Source organism: Apium graveolens, chromosome 9, assembly GCF_009905375.1.
Source record: "Apium graveolens cultivar Ventura chromosome 9, ASM990537v1, whole genome shotgun sequence".
Taxonomy (NCBI): Eukaryota; Viridiplantae; Streptophyta; class Magnoliopsida; order Apiales; family Apiaceae; genus Apium; species Apium graveolens.
Genome location: NC_133655.1, coordinates 227,926,538 through 227,944,595, shown reverse-complemented (window position 1 = coordinate 227,944,595; position 18,058 = coordinate 227,926,538). Strand labels below are relative to the sequence as shown.

Below are 18,058 nucleotides of genomic sequence, written 5' to 3'. Positions count from 1 at the left end.
CCTGGCGGCCTCGGCCCGCACCGCCTTCCTTTTTAACCAATAAATACAATGTTAACTTTGATTTCATAAGATGTGGGCTCATGGACCCAGCCCGCGTGTGGGCACCTGAGCCCAGCCCGCGTGTGGGCAACCGAGCCCAGCTCGCGTGTGGGAAACCGAGCCCAGCTCGCGTGAAGTCATCTGAGCGCACCTCGCATATGAGAGCCCAGATGGCAAATGTGAGCCCAGCTCGCATGTGTGAGCCCAGCTCACTTGTCATGAGCCCAGCCATCGTGTACTTCCCTTAGGATGTAGTTGCATTCATCCCCATCTATGCATTTGAGGAGAGGAACACTGAACCTTCTTCTGTATAGAATCCCGTCGTATATCACATAGCGGGCTGCTTTGTATTTTATCCTCCTTGCCTCGTTCTTTTCGTCCGGAAATGAACCTTCTCTTATGTATGCTAGAATAGATGTCATCCACGTGGGGCCGAGCTCATTACTGAGGCTGCCCACCTCGTGCTCGGGCACACTAGGTTGCCTCTGTATATCAAGGGGCACGGTCCCTAGCAAAGTGCTCTCGCGGCGTGAGCCGAGCTTAGCTAGCTCGTCCGTGCCTTCATTCTGCCCACGCGGGATTAGTTCCAGCCTCACCTCGTTGAATCTTGCGATTATCCTCTGTGCGCACTTCAGGTAAAGCTCTGTTCTCGGCCCCTTAGCTTGATACCCCCCGTTTATCTGATAGACCACAATCATGGAGTCACTAAACACACTCAAATTCTCGACCTTCATTTCCAGAGCTAGCTTGAGGCCGTTGATTAGGGCCTCATACTCAGCATCATTGTTGGTTGCATGAAAGGCCAGATGGGTCGCACGTCTGATCTTGTGCGCCTCTGGGCTGATTAGCTCGATTCCAGCTCCTGCTCCATCACCGTTAGCGGCACCATCCACAAATAGACTCCACCATGGGGCACTATTTTGTCTCTCCAGTCCAACTTCTTCTGCGCTAGGTATAACAACAAGGGCTCCCGGCTCCACTTCTTGATGTGGGGGAAATTCTAGCACAAAATCGGCCAAGGCTTGACCTTTGATCGCAGTCCTTGGCTTATAATCCACCTCGAATTGGCCGAGCTCAACCGTCCACTTCAACATTCGACCAGAAGACTCTGGTCTATGCATCACTTGTCTGAGGGGGTAGGAGGTTCGCACTTCTATCTTATGTGCCTGAAAATAGGGTCTGAGTTTTCGGGAGGCCAGAATCAGAGCATACGCTAGCTTTTCGAGGCTTGTGTATCGAGTCTCGGCATCGGCTAGCCTTTTACTCACATAATATACCGGGAGCTGGACACCATCCTCATCTCGGACTAATACTGCACTTATTCCAAAGTCGGAGACGGCCAAGTATAGGATCAAAGTTTCTCCTGCCTTTGGGTTGGACAACATTGGAGGGCTACTGAGATGCTTCTTTATGTTCTGAAAGGCTTCCTCACATTCTTCGGTCCACTTAAAGTTCCTCCCCACTCCTTTGATTGCTTTGAAGAACTCTTGGCATTTATCGGAGGATTTTGAGACGAAGCGGTTCAAGGCAGCCACTCGTCCCGTTAAGCTTTGAACATCCTTCACCCGTCGAGGGGATCTCATCTCGAGTAGGGCTTGTATCTTGGTTGGGTTGGCCTCAATGCCTCTATGGTTGACAATAAATCCCAAAAACTTCCCTGATTCAATCCCAAACACACATTTCTGGGGGTTGAGCTTCATTCTGTACTCCCTTAGGATCTGGAACATTTCTGCCAGGTGGCGGACATGATCCCTCGCTTCTTTTGATTTCACCAGCATGTCGTCTACATAGGCCTCCATAGTCTTCCCCAATTGATGTTTGAACATCTTATTCACCAGCCTCTGATAGGTTGCCCCCGCATTAAGGAGCCCGAAGGGCATCCCGATGTAACAGTAAAGGCCCCGATCGGTAATAAAGGAGGTGTGCTCCTGATCTGGCCCTTACATGGGGATTTGGTTATATCCCGAATAAGCATCCATAAAACTAAGCAATGCGTGCCCAGCCGTGGAATCAACCAGCTGGTCGATTCGGGGTAGAGGAAAGCTGTCCTTCGGGCAAGCTTTGTTCAGGTCGGTGAAGTCTACAGATGTCCTCCACTTGCCATTGGGCTTCTTGACAAGCACGGGGTTGGACAGCCACACGGGGTAGAAGGCTTCTCTCACAAGTCCTGCCTCCATTAATCTATCCACTTCTTCTCTGAGGGCCTCTGCCCTCTCTCTACTAATCGGCCATCTCTTTTTCCTAACCCCCTTCTTTTTCGGGTCCAAGTTGAGCCGGTGGCACATGACATTTGGGTCAATCCCTATCATATCGGAGTGTGACCATGTAAAGACATCCAAATTCTCCCTTAGGAAGCGGGCTAGATCCTCTCTCAAGTCAGGACTTAGGTTAGAGCCTATTCTGAGTACCTTGGAGGGATCATTTGGGTCTATCAAGATCGGGATTGTGTCCTCTGCGGCCCCGGCCCTCTCGACCATTGGGGGCATTCTCGGGTCTAAATCTGCTCGAGCCTCGCTAATTTTTTCCATTTCCGTGATTGCCAAACCTTCCGCATCCTTGAGCTCGGTCTGGTGAGCTTGGGCCGGATTTATCAAGCGTTCAGAGGTTGCAGTTACAGTTCGAGTGATTCCGTCGGGTGGGTCCATAGTGATTGTTGTTTCTTTGTGTGCCCACTTCCCTCTCCTAAGTCTTGCAGCGATTTGTTCTGGGCTCTCTTCTTCATCACTTGCTTCCTCTACAATCCCCTCTTGTATCAATATGATGGGCTGAGAGGCTTCTATTAGTAAGGCCCCTGGGCGTGGTTCCACATGAATTCCCATGTGCTCGAAGTAGTTCTCGGGCAACTCCTCAATTGAAATCAAATTACAAATCTCGTGGCCCTCGGGACGTATTCTTTTCCTTCCCTCTGCCTCTTCCATGGGGATGTCGCACTCACCTGCTTCAGCTATCTCCCTTGAGGCATTTCTTGACTCGGCCGCCTTGAGTGCCTGGTTGTAGCAGACCCTGGATTCGTATTGACAGCTCTTCAAGATGCCTACCCCCGTGGGGGTTGGGAATTTTATCGTCATATGATGGATCGAGGTCACCATCCTCATCGCCCTCATAAGGGGTCTGCCCACTATAACATTGTAGGCACAAGGCTGGTCTACAACTGTAAATATAGCGATCTGGGTGGCCACATGAGGCTCCTCTCCTATGGTCACCGGGAGCCGAATTGTCCCTTTCACTCCGATCGAGTTTCCCGTGAACCCGTACAGGTGCCCACCTGTTGAGGTTAATTCTCTATCCAATAATCCCAGTTTTTTGTAGGCATCATAAGTCAAAACATCAGCCGAGCTCCCGGTGTCCACCATTGCTCGGTGAACATTCACCATCCCAATCTTCATTTTTATGACTAGGGCATCGGTATGAGGGTAATGCACCCATTTTGCATCGTTCTCCTTAAACACGATATCATCGGCCTCCCTTTCAAAGAGCTCCGGGGGCCTTTGGCTTAGATGATTGACGTTGGTGAGCGGCTTGTCCTTTGCTTCCCGGGCATATCTGTCCATCGCCTTCTGGCTGTCTCCACCAATGTGAGACCCGCCTAGAATAATATGAATACTACCAGCCCGAGGGACCCTTTCTTTGTCTTCTGGGGGTGGAGGAGGGACGGTATGATAATCCGTCCTGTGTCTTCGAACCTCCTTGACAACCCACTCCGTAAGCTTCCCTTGTCTAATCAAAGTCTCGATCTCATCCTTTAGTTGTCTATAATCAGCTGTATCGTGTCCGGTGGCCTCATGGTATGCACAATACTTCGAAGTGTCTCTTTTATTGTAGTCTGTGAGAGGAGTTGCCTTCCTGAATACCCCCTTCCCTACATATGTAGCATATATGTGGTCGATAGAGGCTACGTGTGTCTGCCATTTGCTTGTATAAGGCCTTCCCGAATCTTTAGTGGTCTCTTTGCCACGGGCAGACTTTTTCGGGCTCGAACTACGCCGATACGTCTTCCTCCTTTCGTCAGGGCTTGAGGATCGGTCCCTCTTGTCTCGATAGCTTTCGCTAATTTTCAGCTCTCTCATCGATTTCTCTACCCTCTTGAAGGGTTCGGCTTGCTCATAGAACTCGGCCAAGGTCCTCGGCTCACTCGCTTGGAGGCTCTTCCAAAATTTCGATCCTTCTTTCAGCCCTGCTATCAAGAAATTTTTGATGGTCTCCTCACTGGCTCCTCTCACCTTGGGGACCTCGGCGTTGAACCGACAAAAGTATTCTGCCAAGGGCTCCCCCTCCCTTTGCTTGATGTTGGCTAACGTGGCCACAGGAGGCGAATAGTGGAGGGTCGACTGAAATTGTCTGACGAACAAGTCCTCCAATTGCCTCCACGTTCTTATACTAGCCGGTCCCAACTTGGAGAACCATTGTTGGGCACTACCTCTGAGTGATGCCGCGAAGAGTCTGTAGCGGGTCATCTCCGGCACCTGATAGACTTCCATCTCAGTGTTAAATTGAATAAGGTACTCCGTCGGGTCGGCTTCGCCGTTGAATAGAAGGTCGGGGTTGTGCCTAAACACCCGAGGTAGGGGGGATGATCGGATAGCAGCCGTAAACGGAGAGGGGGCAGCCGAGGCAGGGGGCCCTCTCTTCTCTCGCTCCATCTCATCTAAGATCCTTCTCAGGTCCCTTACTCTAACAACTTCTCCTTCTCTGTCACCACCCGCACTACTCGAATGGTGTGAGCACTGAGGTCGTTCGCGGCGTCCCCCTCCTCCAGCTCGCGCCTGCGACTCCTCTTCACGATTGTCTCTGCATCTACGTCACTCCTCCCTCCTGGGTGAGGTGTTTTGACGTCTTTCCGGAGGGGTCGTTGCCCGTTCCCTTTTCGAGCCTCTCTGATCCACGGGCTCTTTCTCTTCTCTCTCCTTCTTACAATTCTCCAATTTGAGCCTGAGGTCATGCTCGCTTAGTTTTTTACCCACTCGGTCTAGCACGCTAGTTGACCTTGCCTCAGATGAAGCTGGCTTCGGCCCCGATCTCGTAGAGATCTGGCTGCCCCGCTCATCATGGCCTCGGGGTATATCTTCCTTTTCGCGTGATGTTTCTTTCTTCTGCTTGGTCTCGGTTGCCACGTCATCAAAATCGTGGATCAGCTTCTTCTGAGGGCCTTTGCCCTTCCAGCTATGTTGTTAGACCTTGAGGCGGCGCGCCTTACGCTTGGCGTTCCGGACTGAGCTTCTTTCTACCTTTGACATTCGGGCGTTGATCTGATTCATCTGATCGGCCAGCCCTTCGAGATACGTCATCACAGCCTGCCCGTCCACGGTTGCAATTGGTGGAGGTGGCGCTTGATTCTCTGGGGGCGTGTGTTCGAAAGTAGGGTCCTTCTTGCCTCCGCTCCCTGGTGTCGCCGCTTGCTTGCTTTCTTTGGTCATGTTTCTCCCTAAGATGAACGAGCCCCTCCTTCTAGCGCCAAATGTTATAGGGAGAATTTCGTATAACAATGTTGTGGAGGTTAATGGGTGGAACAAAGATCAAGGACGGTGTTTGAAGGCGGAGGAAGGTTGTTTGGTGGTGGCTGAGCTTGTATGTGGACTCCTTAAGAAAGAATAGGGTTTGTTATTCTCTGTCAAGTGTCGACTCATGTCTCATACAAGTGCCTACGTACCCTATTTATAGGGATCAAGCCTCACGTAGTTCTTGGGGAACAAGTCACGTAGGCTAGGGTTAGGGTTCTCCAACCCGTGCAGCCCAAGCCCACGATAAAGTCAGGCCTTCAGCCAATTAGTCACGTAAATCTCGACTGACTCCACACGCTTCCTATAATCTCACGGCATCTCCGTATTTCTTCCCATAATTATAGCAATAACCCGTGTCGGCCCCGAAATTTACGAGCAATTCAGTCATCTATAAGCCACTTTCCATGTCAAACACAAAGTCCTCTAATGCGGGTCGGCCTGGCGGCCTCGGCCCGCACCGCCTTCTTTTTTAACCAATAAATACAATGTTAACTTTGATTTCATAAGATGTGGGCTCATGGACCCAGCCCGCGTGTAGGCACATGAGCCCAGCCCGCGTGTGGGCAACCGAGCTCAGCTCGCGTGTGGGAAACCGAGCCCAGCTCGCGTGAAGTCATCTGAGCGCACCTCGCATATGAGAGCCCAGATGGCAAATGTGAGCCCAGCTCACTTGTCATGAGCCCAGCTCACTTGTCATGAGCCCAGCTCGCATGTGGTCACGTGAGCCCAGCCCGCATGTGGTCACGTGAGCCCAGCTCGTATGTCACGAGCCCAGCTCGCATGTCACGAGCCCAGCTCGCACGTCACGAGCCCAGCCCACATGTGCTAGCCCAAGTTTTATTAATCCATGATTCTAGCCCACACACGAGAGTTCAGCTTCTCAATACACCTATAGGGACCTGTTTAGGGCCCATGGCCGAAAGCGGACATAACACATATATATTTACTATAACGAGCACAATGATGCCTGTAGTATTTCAACACAATCACTGCCAACTCCTGTCTTACATGAACTGAACTAATCCGAACAGGCTCTATTCGAACTAGATAAACTTGACTCGCTTTAGTAAGAAAAACAAGACAAGTTTGAACAAAAAAATTATTATTTGGTAAACTTAGAGAGCCGATTCAAAGATTTTATGAACAACTCATTAAACTCAAATTGGACTTATAGCAGGTCATTTAAGTTGTTTAATGCATAAGCTCAACATATTTAGGCAATAGGCAACACGAAGCTTTTCACTTGATTCGGTTCCATAAGATATGGTTGACTCCATTCTCTTCATGTCTAAAACCACTAATATTACATGGATTTCCCGGCAAATTTGATGGTGAAATAAGATACCATCAAAAACTGTAGACTTCTAATACTATCAAAACTAAAAAGAACCTTCAATCTCTCCTTCCTAAGTTTTCTGTTGACTCTGTAAAAGTGACCCATTATAATCAATCTATTACCATCAGCTTCCAAACCATGTCCAAGAATTTATATAAATTACAAACAACACTCCCCAAAAACAACACCTCAATAACATTGATCAATCTCTCATGGCTTTCCCTACCTCTTTGCTTTTATTTCTTCTCTGCTTGTTTCTATCTACGTCCTCCTCCCTAGCAAAATCAAAAACCAAGCCCAAGCAAATAGTCCTCCCAATCTACAAAGATGCCTCTACACTTCAATACCTCACTCAAATTAAACAGAGAACTCCCCTTGTCCCCGTTCACTTAACCGTTGATCTCGGAGGCCGATCCTTATGGACCGACTGTGAACACGGTTACGTTTCCACTAGCATTCGCCCAGGCGGATGCGGCACGATTCAATGCCGCCTGGCTCAGGCATCTAAAAGCTGTGAACCGTGTAACCCCGAATTCCCAGTTGGGCCCGGATGCACTAACGCTCCTACATGTTGGAGATTTCCTGAGAACACCGTAACACATTACGCTTCTGGTGGTGAGCTAGCTTCGGATATTATCACAATTAATTCCACAGACGGAAAAAGCCAAGGAAATGTCGTTGCTTTGCCTCAATTTCTCTTCTTCTGTGCATTGTCTACAATTACGGACGGTCTTGCTAAGGGAGTCACCGGTATGGCTGGTCTTGGCAGGACTAAAATATCATTTCCAGTTCAGTTAGCCACTGCTTTAAAGCTCAAAAGAAAATTCGGACTCTGTTTGAGCTCTTCAACAACATCAAACGGTGTCGTTATCTTCGGTAATGGACCGTATAATTTCCCTACTACTTGGAACAACTCTAGCTTTCTTACATACACATCACTTATTATCAACAAAGTGAACACCGAACTTCGGGTCCTTAAAGGTGAAGCTTCAGCGGAATACTTCATTGGAGTCAAGTCAATAAAGATTCGGAACAGAACTGTCAAACTGAACACCACATTATTGCAGATTAACAAAATAGGATTCGGAGGAACGAAGATTAGTACTGTAAATCCATACACCGTCCTGGAAACTTCCATCTATAATGCGGTGATTAAAGCTTTTGTCAATGAACTTAAAAATGTGACTAGAGTTCCGTCTGTGGCGCCTTTCGGAGCATGCTTTAGCTCCAAAAATATACGCAATACTCGAGTTGGTCCGGCTGTGCCAAATATAGATCTTGTGATGGAAGAGAATGGTGTGGTTTGGAGGATGTATGGTGCAAACACAATGGTTAGAGTAAACAAGGATGTCTTATGTTTAGGATTTGTGGATGGAGGTGAACCTACTTATATCAATTCTATAGTGATCGGAGGACATCAAATTGAAGATAATTTATTGACATTTGATATAGATAAATCAAGGCTTGGGTTTAGTTCTTCACTTTTGTTTAGGCAAACAACATGCTCAAATTATAGGCTTACTTCCAATGCTTAATGATATCCAGTCCAAACACGCTTAAATGGCAAAGATAATAAGAGATCGAAGCTTTATTTATGTCTCCTTGTCAACATTATAGTTCTCTTGAATCATTAGTCGTTCATACTTGCGAATAAAGATTTGAGCAAGTAAATTCGACAATTTTTTTTTCCAAATTTTCTAGATGCCAGATTTAATTAAATAATTATAAGTCTTGATCACTTGATGCATGTTATTTACACTTCATTTATTTAGATTTCTCTGATTATAAAGTATAAGCTTGTTTTCTCGATAAATAGAGAAAGTTTTAAATTTATATTTAAAGATACTAAACTAGCTCCAAGTCCAAAGTCATTATCTAGAAGACGGTCCAACCCAATTTACACAAAAAAATTGGTGAATTTTGACAGTTGGCAGACCGGGGCTCACTTAGGTCCCTCTAGTTCCACCCGTGGGAGAGATGTTCAGATGTGATCACAATTCACTCAAGTAATGAGAAGGACCCTAGTACATTAGTTTCAGTGTCTCGGTTGCTTTTTGTTTGGGTTCAGAATATTTGTTGGACTAACTTGCTAATGGTGATAAGGGAATGGCAGGCCTGGGAAGGGCTCGAATTTCACTCCCTTCTCAGTTCTCAGTTGCTTTTAGATTCCGTAGAGAATTCTTAATTTTCTTGAGTTCTTGAACATCAGGAAAAGGTGCTGTGAGTTTCGAGGATGGACGTTATGTATTCCTTCCAAATGTTGATGTTTCAAACTCGTTGATAGTTTGGTTTACGCCCTACTTCATTGAAATTCTTCAAGTACCAATGATAACTCCGGTGAGCGGGTGGCTCCGTCCGGCGGCGTTCGTGGACCTTCTGTGCGGGGGTGAGGTGTAGCTGCTGGTTGGGCGCCTGCAAAACAACACCGGAAGGGGGGTTTGGCTCCCACGGCGCCTCCGGTGTGAGAATGAGAACAGGTTTTGGAGAAGATGAAAGTATATTGTCTCCAGCTATCCCATTTGCTGTATGGGGAATTGATATCATGGGACCCTTTCCCAGAGCCAGAGGAGACCTCAGATACTTACTAGTCTCAATTGACTATATGACAAAATGGGTAGAGGCAAAGGCAATGAGAACAATAAACCAACAAGACTGCATCAAGTTCATGGACAACATATTGATGAGGTTTGGGATCCCGAGAATACTTGTCTCACATAATGGTCCACAGTTCGTTCGGTTCAGAATTCGAATCCTACCTTCAAGAAAGGGGCATCCGACACAAGAAGTCATCTGTAGCCTACCCTCAAGGAAATGTCCAAGTTGAGGTAACTAATCGAATACTTCTCAGGGGGATAGAGAAGAGACTCAGGGAAAGCAAAACCAAATGGCCAGAAGAATTGCCTAACGTACTTTGGGCATACAGAACAAGCCCCAGAACAAGCACAGGAGAAACCCCATTCAAGCTGGCTTATGGAACTGAAGCCATGCTACCAATTGAAGTAGGATCCCCCTCCCATCGAGCAATCAACTTTGATGAGATAGCAAATGAGGAGGGGCTAAGAACGAATATTGAGCTAATTGATGAAGTCCGAGACCAGGCAGTGGCAAGAATGGAAAAATATAAGCAGAAAATAAGAGAGCACTTCAGCAAGAAGTCCCGGGTCAAAAACTTTCAGATTGGAGACCTGGTACTTCGAGACACGGAAGTTTCAGACCCCACCAACACTGGAAAGCTAATGCCAAAGTGGGAAGGCCCATACAAAGTCAAGGAAGTTCTAAGGCCAGGAATATACAAGCTCATGAACATGGATGAGTCTGAAGTACCGAATACATGGCATGGACTCAGGCTCAGAAAGTTTTACCAGTAGAAAAAACAACCAAAAGTAACCAAAACCTGTAGCCTATGGCAAGCAACCAATCTATGATCCTATATTTTGTATGAAAAAATTTGCAAATCAATGAAAAGAATTTTCCTTTCTTAAAAGTTATCACTTCTAAATTACCAGTTATGGAAGCAAAAAACAACCCGGGTACCTTCTCATACCCGGGTTAGAAGCAAAAAATGAAAGCAACCACTATTTGCTTAGAAAAATTCTAAGTAAATGGAGCAATCACCAATCCGGGTTAGACATACCCGGATTGAAAGCAAATTTAAAAGTAAAAAACAACCCGGATTAGCATTCAAATCCGGGTTGCAAACAACCATTATGTACTTAAACTTAAATTTTCCAAGTACCTAAAGCAAAAAAGCAAAAATCAATTCGGGTTCAACGTACCCGGATTGAAAGCAAAATTAAAAGCAAGAAGCATGATCCGGATCATCAAGACGGGTGAAAGAGATCCGGATCAGAGACAACAAACTATATTCTACAAGCAAACTATACGTTGATCCGGATCATCAATCTGGAAGAAAGAGATCCTGATCAAATCCGGATTGCTCAAAAAGGAAAAACAACAGGTAAAAGAAAAACAAACATTTTCTACGACGGAAGAAAATTTCAAAACAGGATCCGGATTGACATTAATCCGGAACAAATCCAAATATTACATATAGTTCAAATCAAAGTACGAAATCAAGAAATCCTAGAAATAAAATTACATGGGCTGGGCCCGAGAAGCTTTGCAAAGCTGGTCCGGCTCTAGAGGAAGCTGGGGCTCGGACCATCATAGGGTTCCCGCTCCCCTTGACCCTGCTCAACTGCAGCCTTTGCAGCAAGGAACTCTTGAATAAAGCTCTCCCAGGAAGCAAAGGGGTCAGTCTTTATATGGCGCTCGGCAACAATCCAGGACCTGCGTACCTCGGGAACCCCGGCCTGAGCAACCTCGAAGTCATAAACATCGCTAGCCTTAAACTCAGCAATGATGGCCTCCTTGTTCAGATTCTCTTTAGCAGCAAGCTCGGCCTTGAGCCTATCAACTTCCTGGGCCAGCCCCTCAGCCCGGGTCTCCGAATTCTTCAGTTTCTCGTTCAACCCGGCCTCCACAACCCGGAACCCCTCTCGGGCCTCCTCCAGCTTACCCCTCAGGGAATCAGAAAGCATCTTCTCCGCTTTAGTCCGGTTGTTTGCCTCCTTGAGCTCAGTGAAGGCAACATCGGAGCAGACAGATATCGCACTCCCGAGCTGAGAAACAAAAAAAAAGAACATTATTACAAGCAAAAAGTGGATTGGGGGGCATAATCCGGAACTATGGGCATAAAAATTCAGAAGTTACCTGCCCCCATTGACCTGTGACCCTCTTCAAGGCAGCAGTCATATTATAACCCTCAACCTCCTCCCAATCTTCCTCGGAGGGGATACTGGACATGAACCCGGCTAGGTCGATTAGAGTTTTGGTTCCTATCTTCACGGCCTCCCCATTCGGTCCCTTCCCCTCCGAGTCGCATATGACCCGGTCAGCAACAACAGTTTTTCCGCGAGGAGGCTTTTCCGGGGCGGATTTCCTCTTCTTCGAAGGAGGTTCCTCATCAGAGATTTCCTGGACGTCAGGGTCCTTAGCCAGGGGAGCATTACCCGGATCAGCAACATTCCGGGGAGCAGAAGATTCGGCACCGCCTTCTATATCAGCAGATCCGGATCCGGTACCAGGCGCCCCCTTGGTTGTCTTGTATGCCAACCCCAACGAGTTAAAAGCTGCTGCATAAGCTGAAGAGGACATTATGGCCCGGGATGCAGGGTTGTAATGCGGCAAACCTGAAAAATGGAAAAGGAAAACTATAAGCACAGGATTGATAAAAATACAAATACTACCAAATCCAGGAGTAAAACACTGCAGCATGCCCGGGTCATGGGAAGACGATTTATGCAAATAAGCGACAAGTAAAAAAGCAAAATATACGATGATCCGGATCATCAGGGAAAGCAGAGAGACCCGGATCAAATATCAAAATATACGCAATCCGGATTTCCGAATATGGACGGGAACCCTGATCACTAACAGAATAGATTAAAGAAAACTTACAGCCAAGTTGGAACAGGAGTTTATGGTTCATAAACGTATCCCGGGTTGGCTGGAACCCGAGACTACCGCAAAATTTTCTAATCTGATCTACAGCCTCCCCCTCTAAGACCTCCGGGTTGAACTTCGTCTTAACCTCCCCAGCTGTGAAATATGGAAGATACTCCAAATCGTATCCCTTCAACATCAATATCTCCCCATTCCAATGTTTCAAAGAAGTCTGGTGCATAACCGGTTTGGACCTACCCGGGCCAAATCCGCACTCTGTTGCCCGAAATCTCAGCTCGTAAAAAGGTTTCTGGCTTGACCTAGAAAGATAGAATATCTGGTGGAACAACTTGAAGGTCGGCATGAGCTCGGCCTTGTTGCAGCAAGCTATGAACCAAGTCATAGACTTTATTCCATTTGGGGTTATCTGCATGGGGGATATCCTATAGACATACTTGTACAGGTGCTTGAGAAAAATATGGCAGCGTGGGCTCCACCCGGACCTTAAATGCTCCAGTCAGACCGGAACAAAACCATCCGCAGGACGATGGAAGATCCTCTCATACGGCTAGGGCCACCTCCAAGCGATATCGGCTGTCAATTGAAAAGCAGCCCGAATTGCCTTGTCCATATCACCCGGGTCAGCTTCAGCATAAAAATCCTTCAGCTGGTAATGATCCCGGCTGATCCCAAATGAAGCAAAAGCTGCCTCTAGGGCGCCCTGATCATAAACGCCCGGGTGGCCATCCTCGTGCCTCTCATATCTGACTCGGGTATAGTATATGCTATCTTCAAACCCGGGTGGCTTTCAAACAAAGTGATATTTAATATCGGACCAGCGGCCATCCGGGGTGAAAATAACAGAGTTCTCTGGAAGCCTCTTGAACCGGAAGCTCGTAATTGTTCCCACGGACCCGGACCCCTTTCTAACCATCTCGCCCCGGATCTGTTCTCTACCAGTCGAATCCGGATCACTCTCCTCGTCAGAAAAGTTGGGATAACAGTTGTATACTTTTCTTGCTCGCTCTTTGATCCGGACCATATACCTATTAAAATGAAGGTCTGTTAGTATGGACCCTACAGATTTTATTTGTCTTACTAGGCGGTCCAGATCAGGTGCGTTATGTTAGTTTTAGCATAACCTAATGATTCGGACCACCAATGCAAGTCCAACCCGGAAAAACATCAACGATCCGGATCATGTTAACTACAATCCACAAAAGCAAACCACCATGGACCCGGATCTTGATGGCAAATACCCAGATCCGGATCCTTAACAACAAAAAACTTAAAGCAAAGCCCGTATACCTGGATCCCAATGACAAACAACCACGCCCGGATCAAAAGCAACCAAGAACAGATCAAAAAACCTAAGTAATACAATCCTACCATAAACCTCCCCCAAATCCGGACCCTACACCTCAACCCGGATCAAAATCAAAACCCTAACCCACAAACAGTCAACCCAAGAATCAAACAGCAAAATCTACCCTTTTTACCTATACACACATATATTTTAGCCAAGAACACGAAGAACAAACATAGAAAACCCAGAAAAATCGAGCCCAAAAACTAAAAATCAAACCAAAACACAAGGAAAACCTACAGATCTAAGCATAAACACACGAAACGAGCACCAACGAGCAACAAAAACTAAGCCAAAAATCATGATTCCTACTACTTATGCGCGGATGAAAAAGCAAAATCAAGGCATACAAAAACTCGGAGGAAATGAAAACAAAATCGAAAAGAAAAACAGAGGAATAAAGCAAAAAAAAAGCAAGTGAAGATCTTACAAGTTAATGGAGGATTAATGGCAAGACCGGCGAGACACGGCGGAAGAATCAACCACAAACACGGTGATTTGCAGAAAACCGAGAGAGAGAAGAGAAAAACAAAGGACTGTTGAGCTTCTTTTGTGAAAATAAAAAATGAAATGGAAGAGGGGAGGCAGCCTTTTATAGGCCCAGGAAAGAGTAACTCCCCTGCCACGTGGCAGGATCCTACTGGTTCCAGAAGCAGTTACAAAAAAAAAATTTATACATATATATGTGTAATTACACACATATAAATGCAAATTAAACCCATAATGATTATGGGCCGAGTTTTTAGGAAATAACTGCCCAAAAATTCAAATTCGTGGGAGGGAATAAACTAAAAGACGTTACAAATCTCAAACTTTTCAAATTCCACAGCCCAATACCCGGATCAATAATATAAATCCGGATCATTGTCAACCAGGATTATTCTACTATTCTACCTTAATCCGGATTGGCATCCATTACACAAGATCCGGATTGGGGGGCAACCAGGAGCAGGAATTTTTCTGAACTATTCTACCTTAATCCGGATTGGCATCCATTACACCAGATCCGGATTGGGGGGCAACCAGGAGCAGGAATTTTTCTGAAGCAATTATTCTACCTTAATCCGGATTGGTATTCATTACACCAGATCCGGATTGGGGGGCAACAGGAGCAGGAATTTTTCTTTACTAAGCGAAATATACAACCCTACTCTACTCCCTCAAACAGAAAATCTGCATAAGGGAGTGGGGGGCAAATGATAGGGCATAAGAGACCCGGGCAGGAGTCAACCTGGACTAAAGGGGTCAGGCTCAACCGACCTGCTAAGACCCCCCTCTCCCAGGCCAATCAAACATAGAAGCCCAGGCCCGGGTCTATGTTTAGGGGTTGGAAAACATTTTTACTCTTGCACTCACACACTCTCATACACTCAAAAACACACAGCAGCCATCACATATAAACTCACATACACAGCAGCCTCTAAATTACATAAACATATATCCCTTCATCTTCTCCAAGCCTGTTCTCATTCTCACACCGGAGGCGCCGTGGGAGCCAAACCCCCCTTCCGGTGTTGTTTTGCAGGCGCCCAACCAGCAGCTACACCTCACCCCCGCACAGAAGGTCCAGGAACGCCGCCGGACGGAGCCGCCCGCTCACCAGAGTTATCAACCAAGGCATCTTTTTTACAGGCAACCCTTACGTCTGATAACTTTATTGGGGTAAATTTCATCATGATCAATCAAAAACTTGTCAATAAATTAAAGCTACTTCTGATGAAAAAGAAGGAAATGGTAAAAGCAAAATTAGCAGTGTTGACCTGTACATCATCTTAGACACTTCAATGTATAATGCTTTGTCGAAGAGCTTTCTAGTGTCAAAAGAGTTGCATCAGTGGAGCTTTTTTGGCACATGTTTCAGCTCAGTGAACAGGGATAACACACATGTTGGACCAGCTGTGCCTCCGATTGATCTTTGTTTTGCAGAGGCGGAGTGTGTATTCGAGGGTATTTGGTGCAAATTTAATAGTGCAAGTGACCAATGATATGATTTGTCTAGGGATAGTGACAGATATGTGAATCCTAGGACCTGTGATAGGTGGGCATCAAATTGAGGACAATTTGTTGCAGTTGATCTTGCAGCATCAAGATTCAAGACTAGATTTCAGTTCCTCATCCCTCTTCCGTCACCCATGTGGTAGTTATGTTTAGAACCTGTTTTCATGATTTCATTGAGGTTGACACTACACCATAAACAGCCTATTACAACTAAAATTAATGTTGCTATAGGTCCAAAATATGTTGCTATAGGCCCAAAATATTCAAAGACAACACTATTCTGGTGCTGATTTTTTCGATGTTACCTTTGGGTCAATAGCAACACCACAAATTTCTATGCCAACATATATTTTTATGTTAAAACAGAGAGCAACAACAACAATATTGGTATCCAATACCAACATAGTTATATGTTGCCTTTGAATTGAATTACCCTGAAAAAGTTAGTGGGTCCCACATGACACGTAAGCTATCAACTGTGCCCTGTCACATGTGACACATTAGCACATTTGGGGTCCACCTTTGCCACAACAGCATATGTGGGGCAATCATTCAACACTACAAGAGCAATGAAATATTTTTATTTTACAAAAAAAAATCACAATTGATTTGCATGATTTTCAGAAAGCTAAATCCACATTAACAATTTACTGTATAATAATCCAAACCAATCTTGATTCCAATTCACTTAATTAATTACAAGAGTAACTTTTACCTAATTTTCAGTAATCATTTATTTCCAACATACAACAAAAGAATTACTAAATGAAAAGTATCTTCGAACAAAAATAGATTAAAATAACTTCTGAGACATTCTACCGGCCACCAAGATCAGCAAATTCCACTTATTCATCGGCCATGCACTTTTGTGGTTTAGCTACTGCAAGTATAGAAATTGATATGACAAATGTTAACATATTAAATGTAATTATAAATTAACTAGTCTAGCGTAATTTTATTGCAAAAATTATAGTTTTATTCAAAGAGATTCAATTTTACTATGTAATTAATATGAAATATTTTAAGATCACCAATCATTTCAAAACACTTTTATGAAAAATAGTACAATGCATCAACATTAGAGCCCTGGAGATCGAGCTACTTATTGACTTTATTAGATCAGAAATAAGTCTGGGAAATAAGTTCGGGACAGAAAAATGCATGTCAAGAAAAGCACTGAACATCCCAGGATAAATTTTCAAGTCCCTACTTTTCATAGTTAAGAACACTCATAAAAGAAAGACTCTATTTTCCAAAGCACAATCAGCATTAAAGATTCTCACTTACTCTAATTTTCTTGAACTCTAATTTTCTTGACTGTTCCATGTTATTGTGATACCCCAAGTGTCCGTTAAACAGCCAATGGTGTATTCAAGGAGGAAAAACAAAACAAAGCTGGAAGGGCAAAAGAGTAAACTACTAATTTGGATGAACAGTGGGATAAAAAGAAAGGGGTCAAAGGGCAAGGTAGTAATTGAAGGGGGAAGAGAGTTAAAAGGGGGGGAGAAGCTAGGGTTTGGTTGATGAATTGTTTTGTGTAATAGTTGAGATAGGGAGGCGGCTGGGCGTCTCGAATCTGTCCCAGAAAACTATCAATATTCGTGGATCCATTGCTAGTATTAGTAAAATTATCTTTTTCTCTTTGTTAAAACAAGTTAATTCATTACAAAGTGGTATCAGAGCACCTTTCCGATGGGACCACCGACGATGAACCAAAGAGTAGAGGAAATGGAAGGAAAATTAGCAGATCTGGAGACGACGGTGTCGACGATGGTCTCGAACGCCGTGGAAAAGGCGGTGGAGGCTATGAAGCATTCGTTGATCGAGGTTTTAATCGAAGGACACAACCAAGCCACAAAAAAATTGGGGGCTCTTCCAAATCGAGATACGCAGCACTTTGACGGAACTTCAAGCTATCCACGTACCTATAAATGAGAAGCTTGAAGGCAGTGTAAATCAACCAGGCTCGGGGATTATGGGTGTGAACACTCCTGTCCAAGGTATTCCTACTCCTTTACTGGGTTTTGATGATAATGGATTAGGTTTTCGTGTTCGACATTGGGACGGGTATGGTGGAGGTGTGGGTAGGAACGAAGGCAATGGTTCTGGAGGAGGTCCTGGAAATTGGAGGTTTCGTAAACTGGATATGCCAGTGTTTGATGGTAGTGATCCAGATGGTTGAATTCTTAGGGTGGAACGCTATTTCCAGTTTTATAAATTAGCAGAAGAGGAGATGTTAGATGCGGTAGCAGTAGCACTTGAAGGTGATGCTTTGAGGTGGTATCAGTGGGAGAACAAGAGGCACCCAATTCGTCGTTGGATTGATTTGAAAACTTTCATTTTGCGACAATTTCGTTCAGCTAGTGGGGGATCACT

The 18,058-nt window shown here is 45.4% G+C and overlaps 3 protein-coding genes across 3 annotated transcripts; 1 reads left to right on the top strand and 2 right to left on the bottom strand.

Annotated features, from left to right (window-relative positions):
• Positions 1–248: 248 nt before the first annotated feature.
• On the bottom strand, positions 249–2,957 carry LOC141686006 (uncharacterized). Its single transcript, XM_074491073.1, has 3 exons — positions 2,055–2,957; positions 1,317–1,880; positions 249–1,097 (listed from the first exon to the last, which is right to left on the bottom strand). The coding sequence occupies exons 1-3, from the start codon at positions 2,955–2,957 to the stop codon at positions 249–251; spliced, it is 2,316 nt and encodes a 771-aa protein (XP_074347174.1).
• A 4,089-nt stretch (positions 2,958–7,046) lies between these two features.
• LOC141686973 (putative aspartic proteinase GIP2) lies at positions 7,047–8,436 on the top strand. Its single transcript, XM_074492090.1, has one exon. It carries the CDS (start codon positions 7,086–7,088, stop codon positions 8,406–8,408), a length of 1,323 nt encoding a protein of 440 aa, XP_074348191.1. The 5' UTR covers positions 7,047–7,085; the 3' UTR covers positions 8,409–8,436.
• A 2,274-nt stretch (positions 8,437–10,710) lies between these two features.
• Positions 10,711–12,054, bottom strand: LOC141687370 (uncharacterized). The gene is made up of 2 exons (XM_074492614.1): positions 11,587–12,054; positions 10,711–11,495 (listed from the first exon to the last, which is right to left on the bottom strand). Exons 1-2 carry the CDS (start codon positions 12,028–12,030, stop codon positions 11,013–11,015), a joined length of 927 nt encoding a protein of 308 aa, XP_074348715.1. The 5' UTR covers positions 12,031–12,054; the 3' UTR covers positions 10,711–11,012.
• Between the last annotated feature and the right edge of the window lie 6,004 nt (positions 12,055–18,058).

Excerpts from the sequence above, each read along its gene's own strand:
- LOC141686006 (XM_074491073.1), bottom strand. The coding sequence starts at position 2,957 with ATGGAAGAGGCAGAGGGAAGGAAAAGAATACGTCCCGAGGGCCACGAG. Across the intron at positions 1,881-2,054 it reads TACCCCGAATCGACCAGCTG|AGGCTGGTGAATAAGATGTT; the intron begins GTTGATTCCACG and ends GCAACCTATCAG. Across the intron at positions 1,098-1,316 it reads AGGATGGTGTCCAGCTCCCG|GTGGATTATAAGCCAAGGAC; the intron begins GTATATTATGTG and ends GGCCAATTCGAG.
- LOC141686973 (XM_074492090.1), top strand. The coding sequence starts at position 7,086 with ATGGCTTTCCCTACCTCTTTGCTTTTATTTCTTCTCTGCTTGTTTCTA.
- LOC141687370 (XM_074492614.1), bottom strand. The coding sequence starts at position 12,030 with ATGTCCTCTTCAGCTTATGCAGCAGCTTTTAACTCGTTGGGGTTGGCA. Across the intron at positions 11,496-11,586 it reads TCACAGGTCAATGGGGGCAG|CTCGGGAGTGCGATATCTGT; the intron begins GTAACTTCTGAA and ends TTTGTTTCTCAG.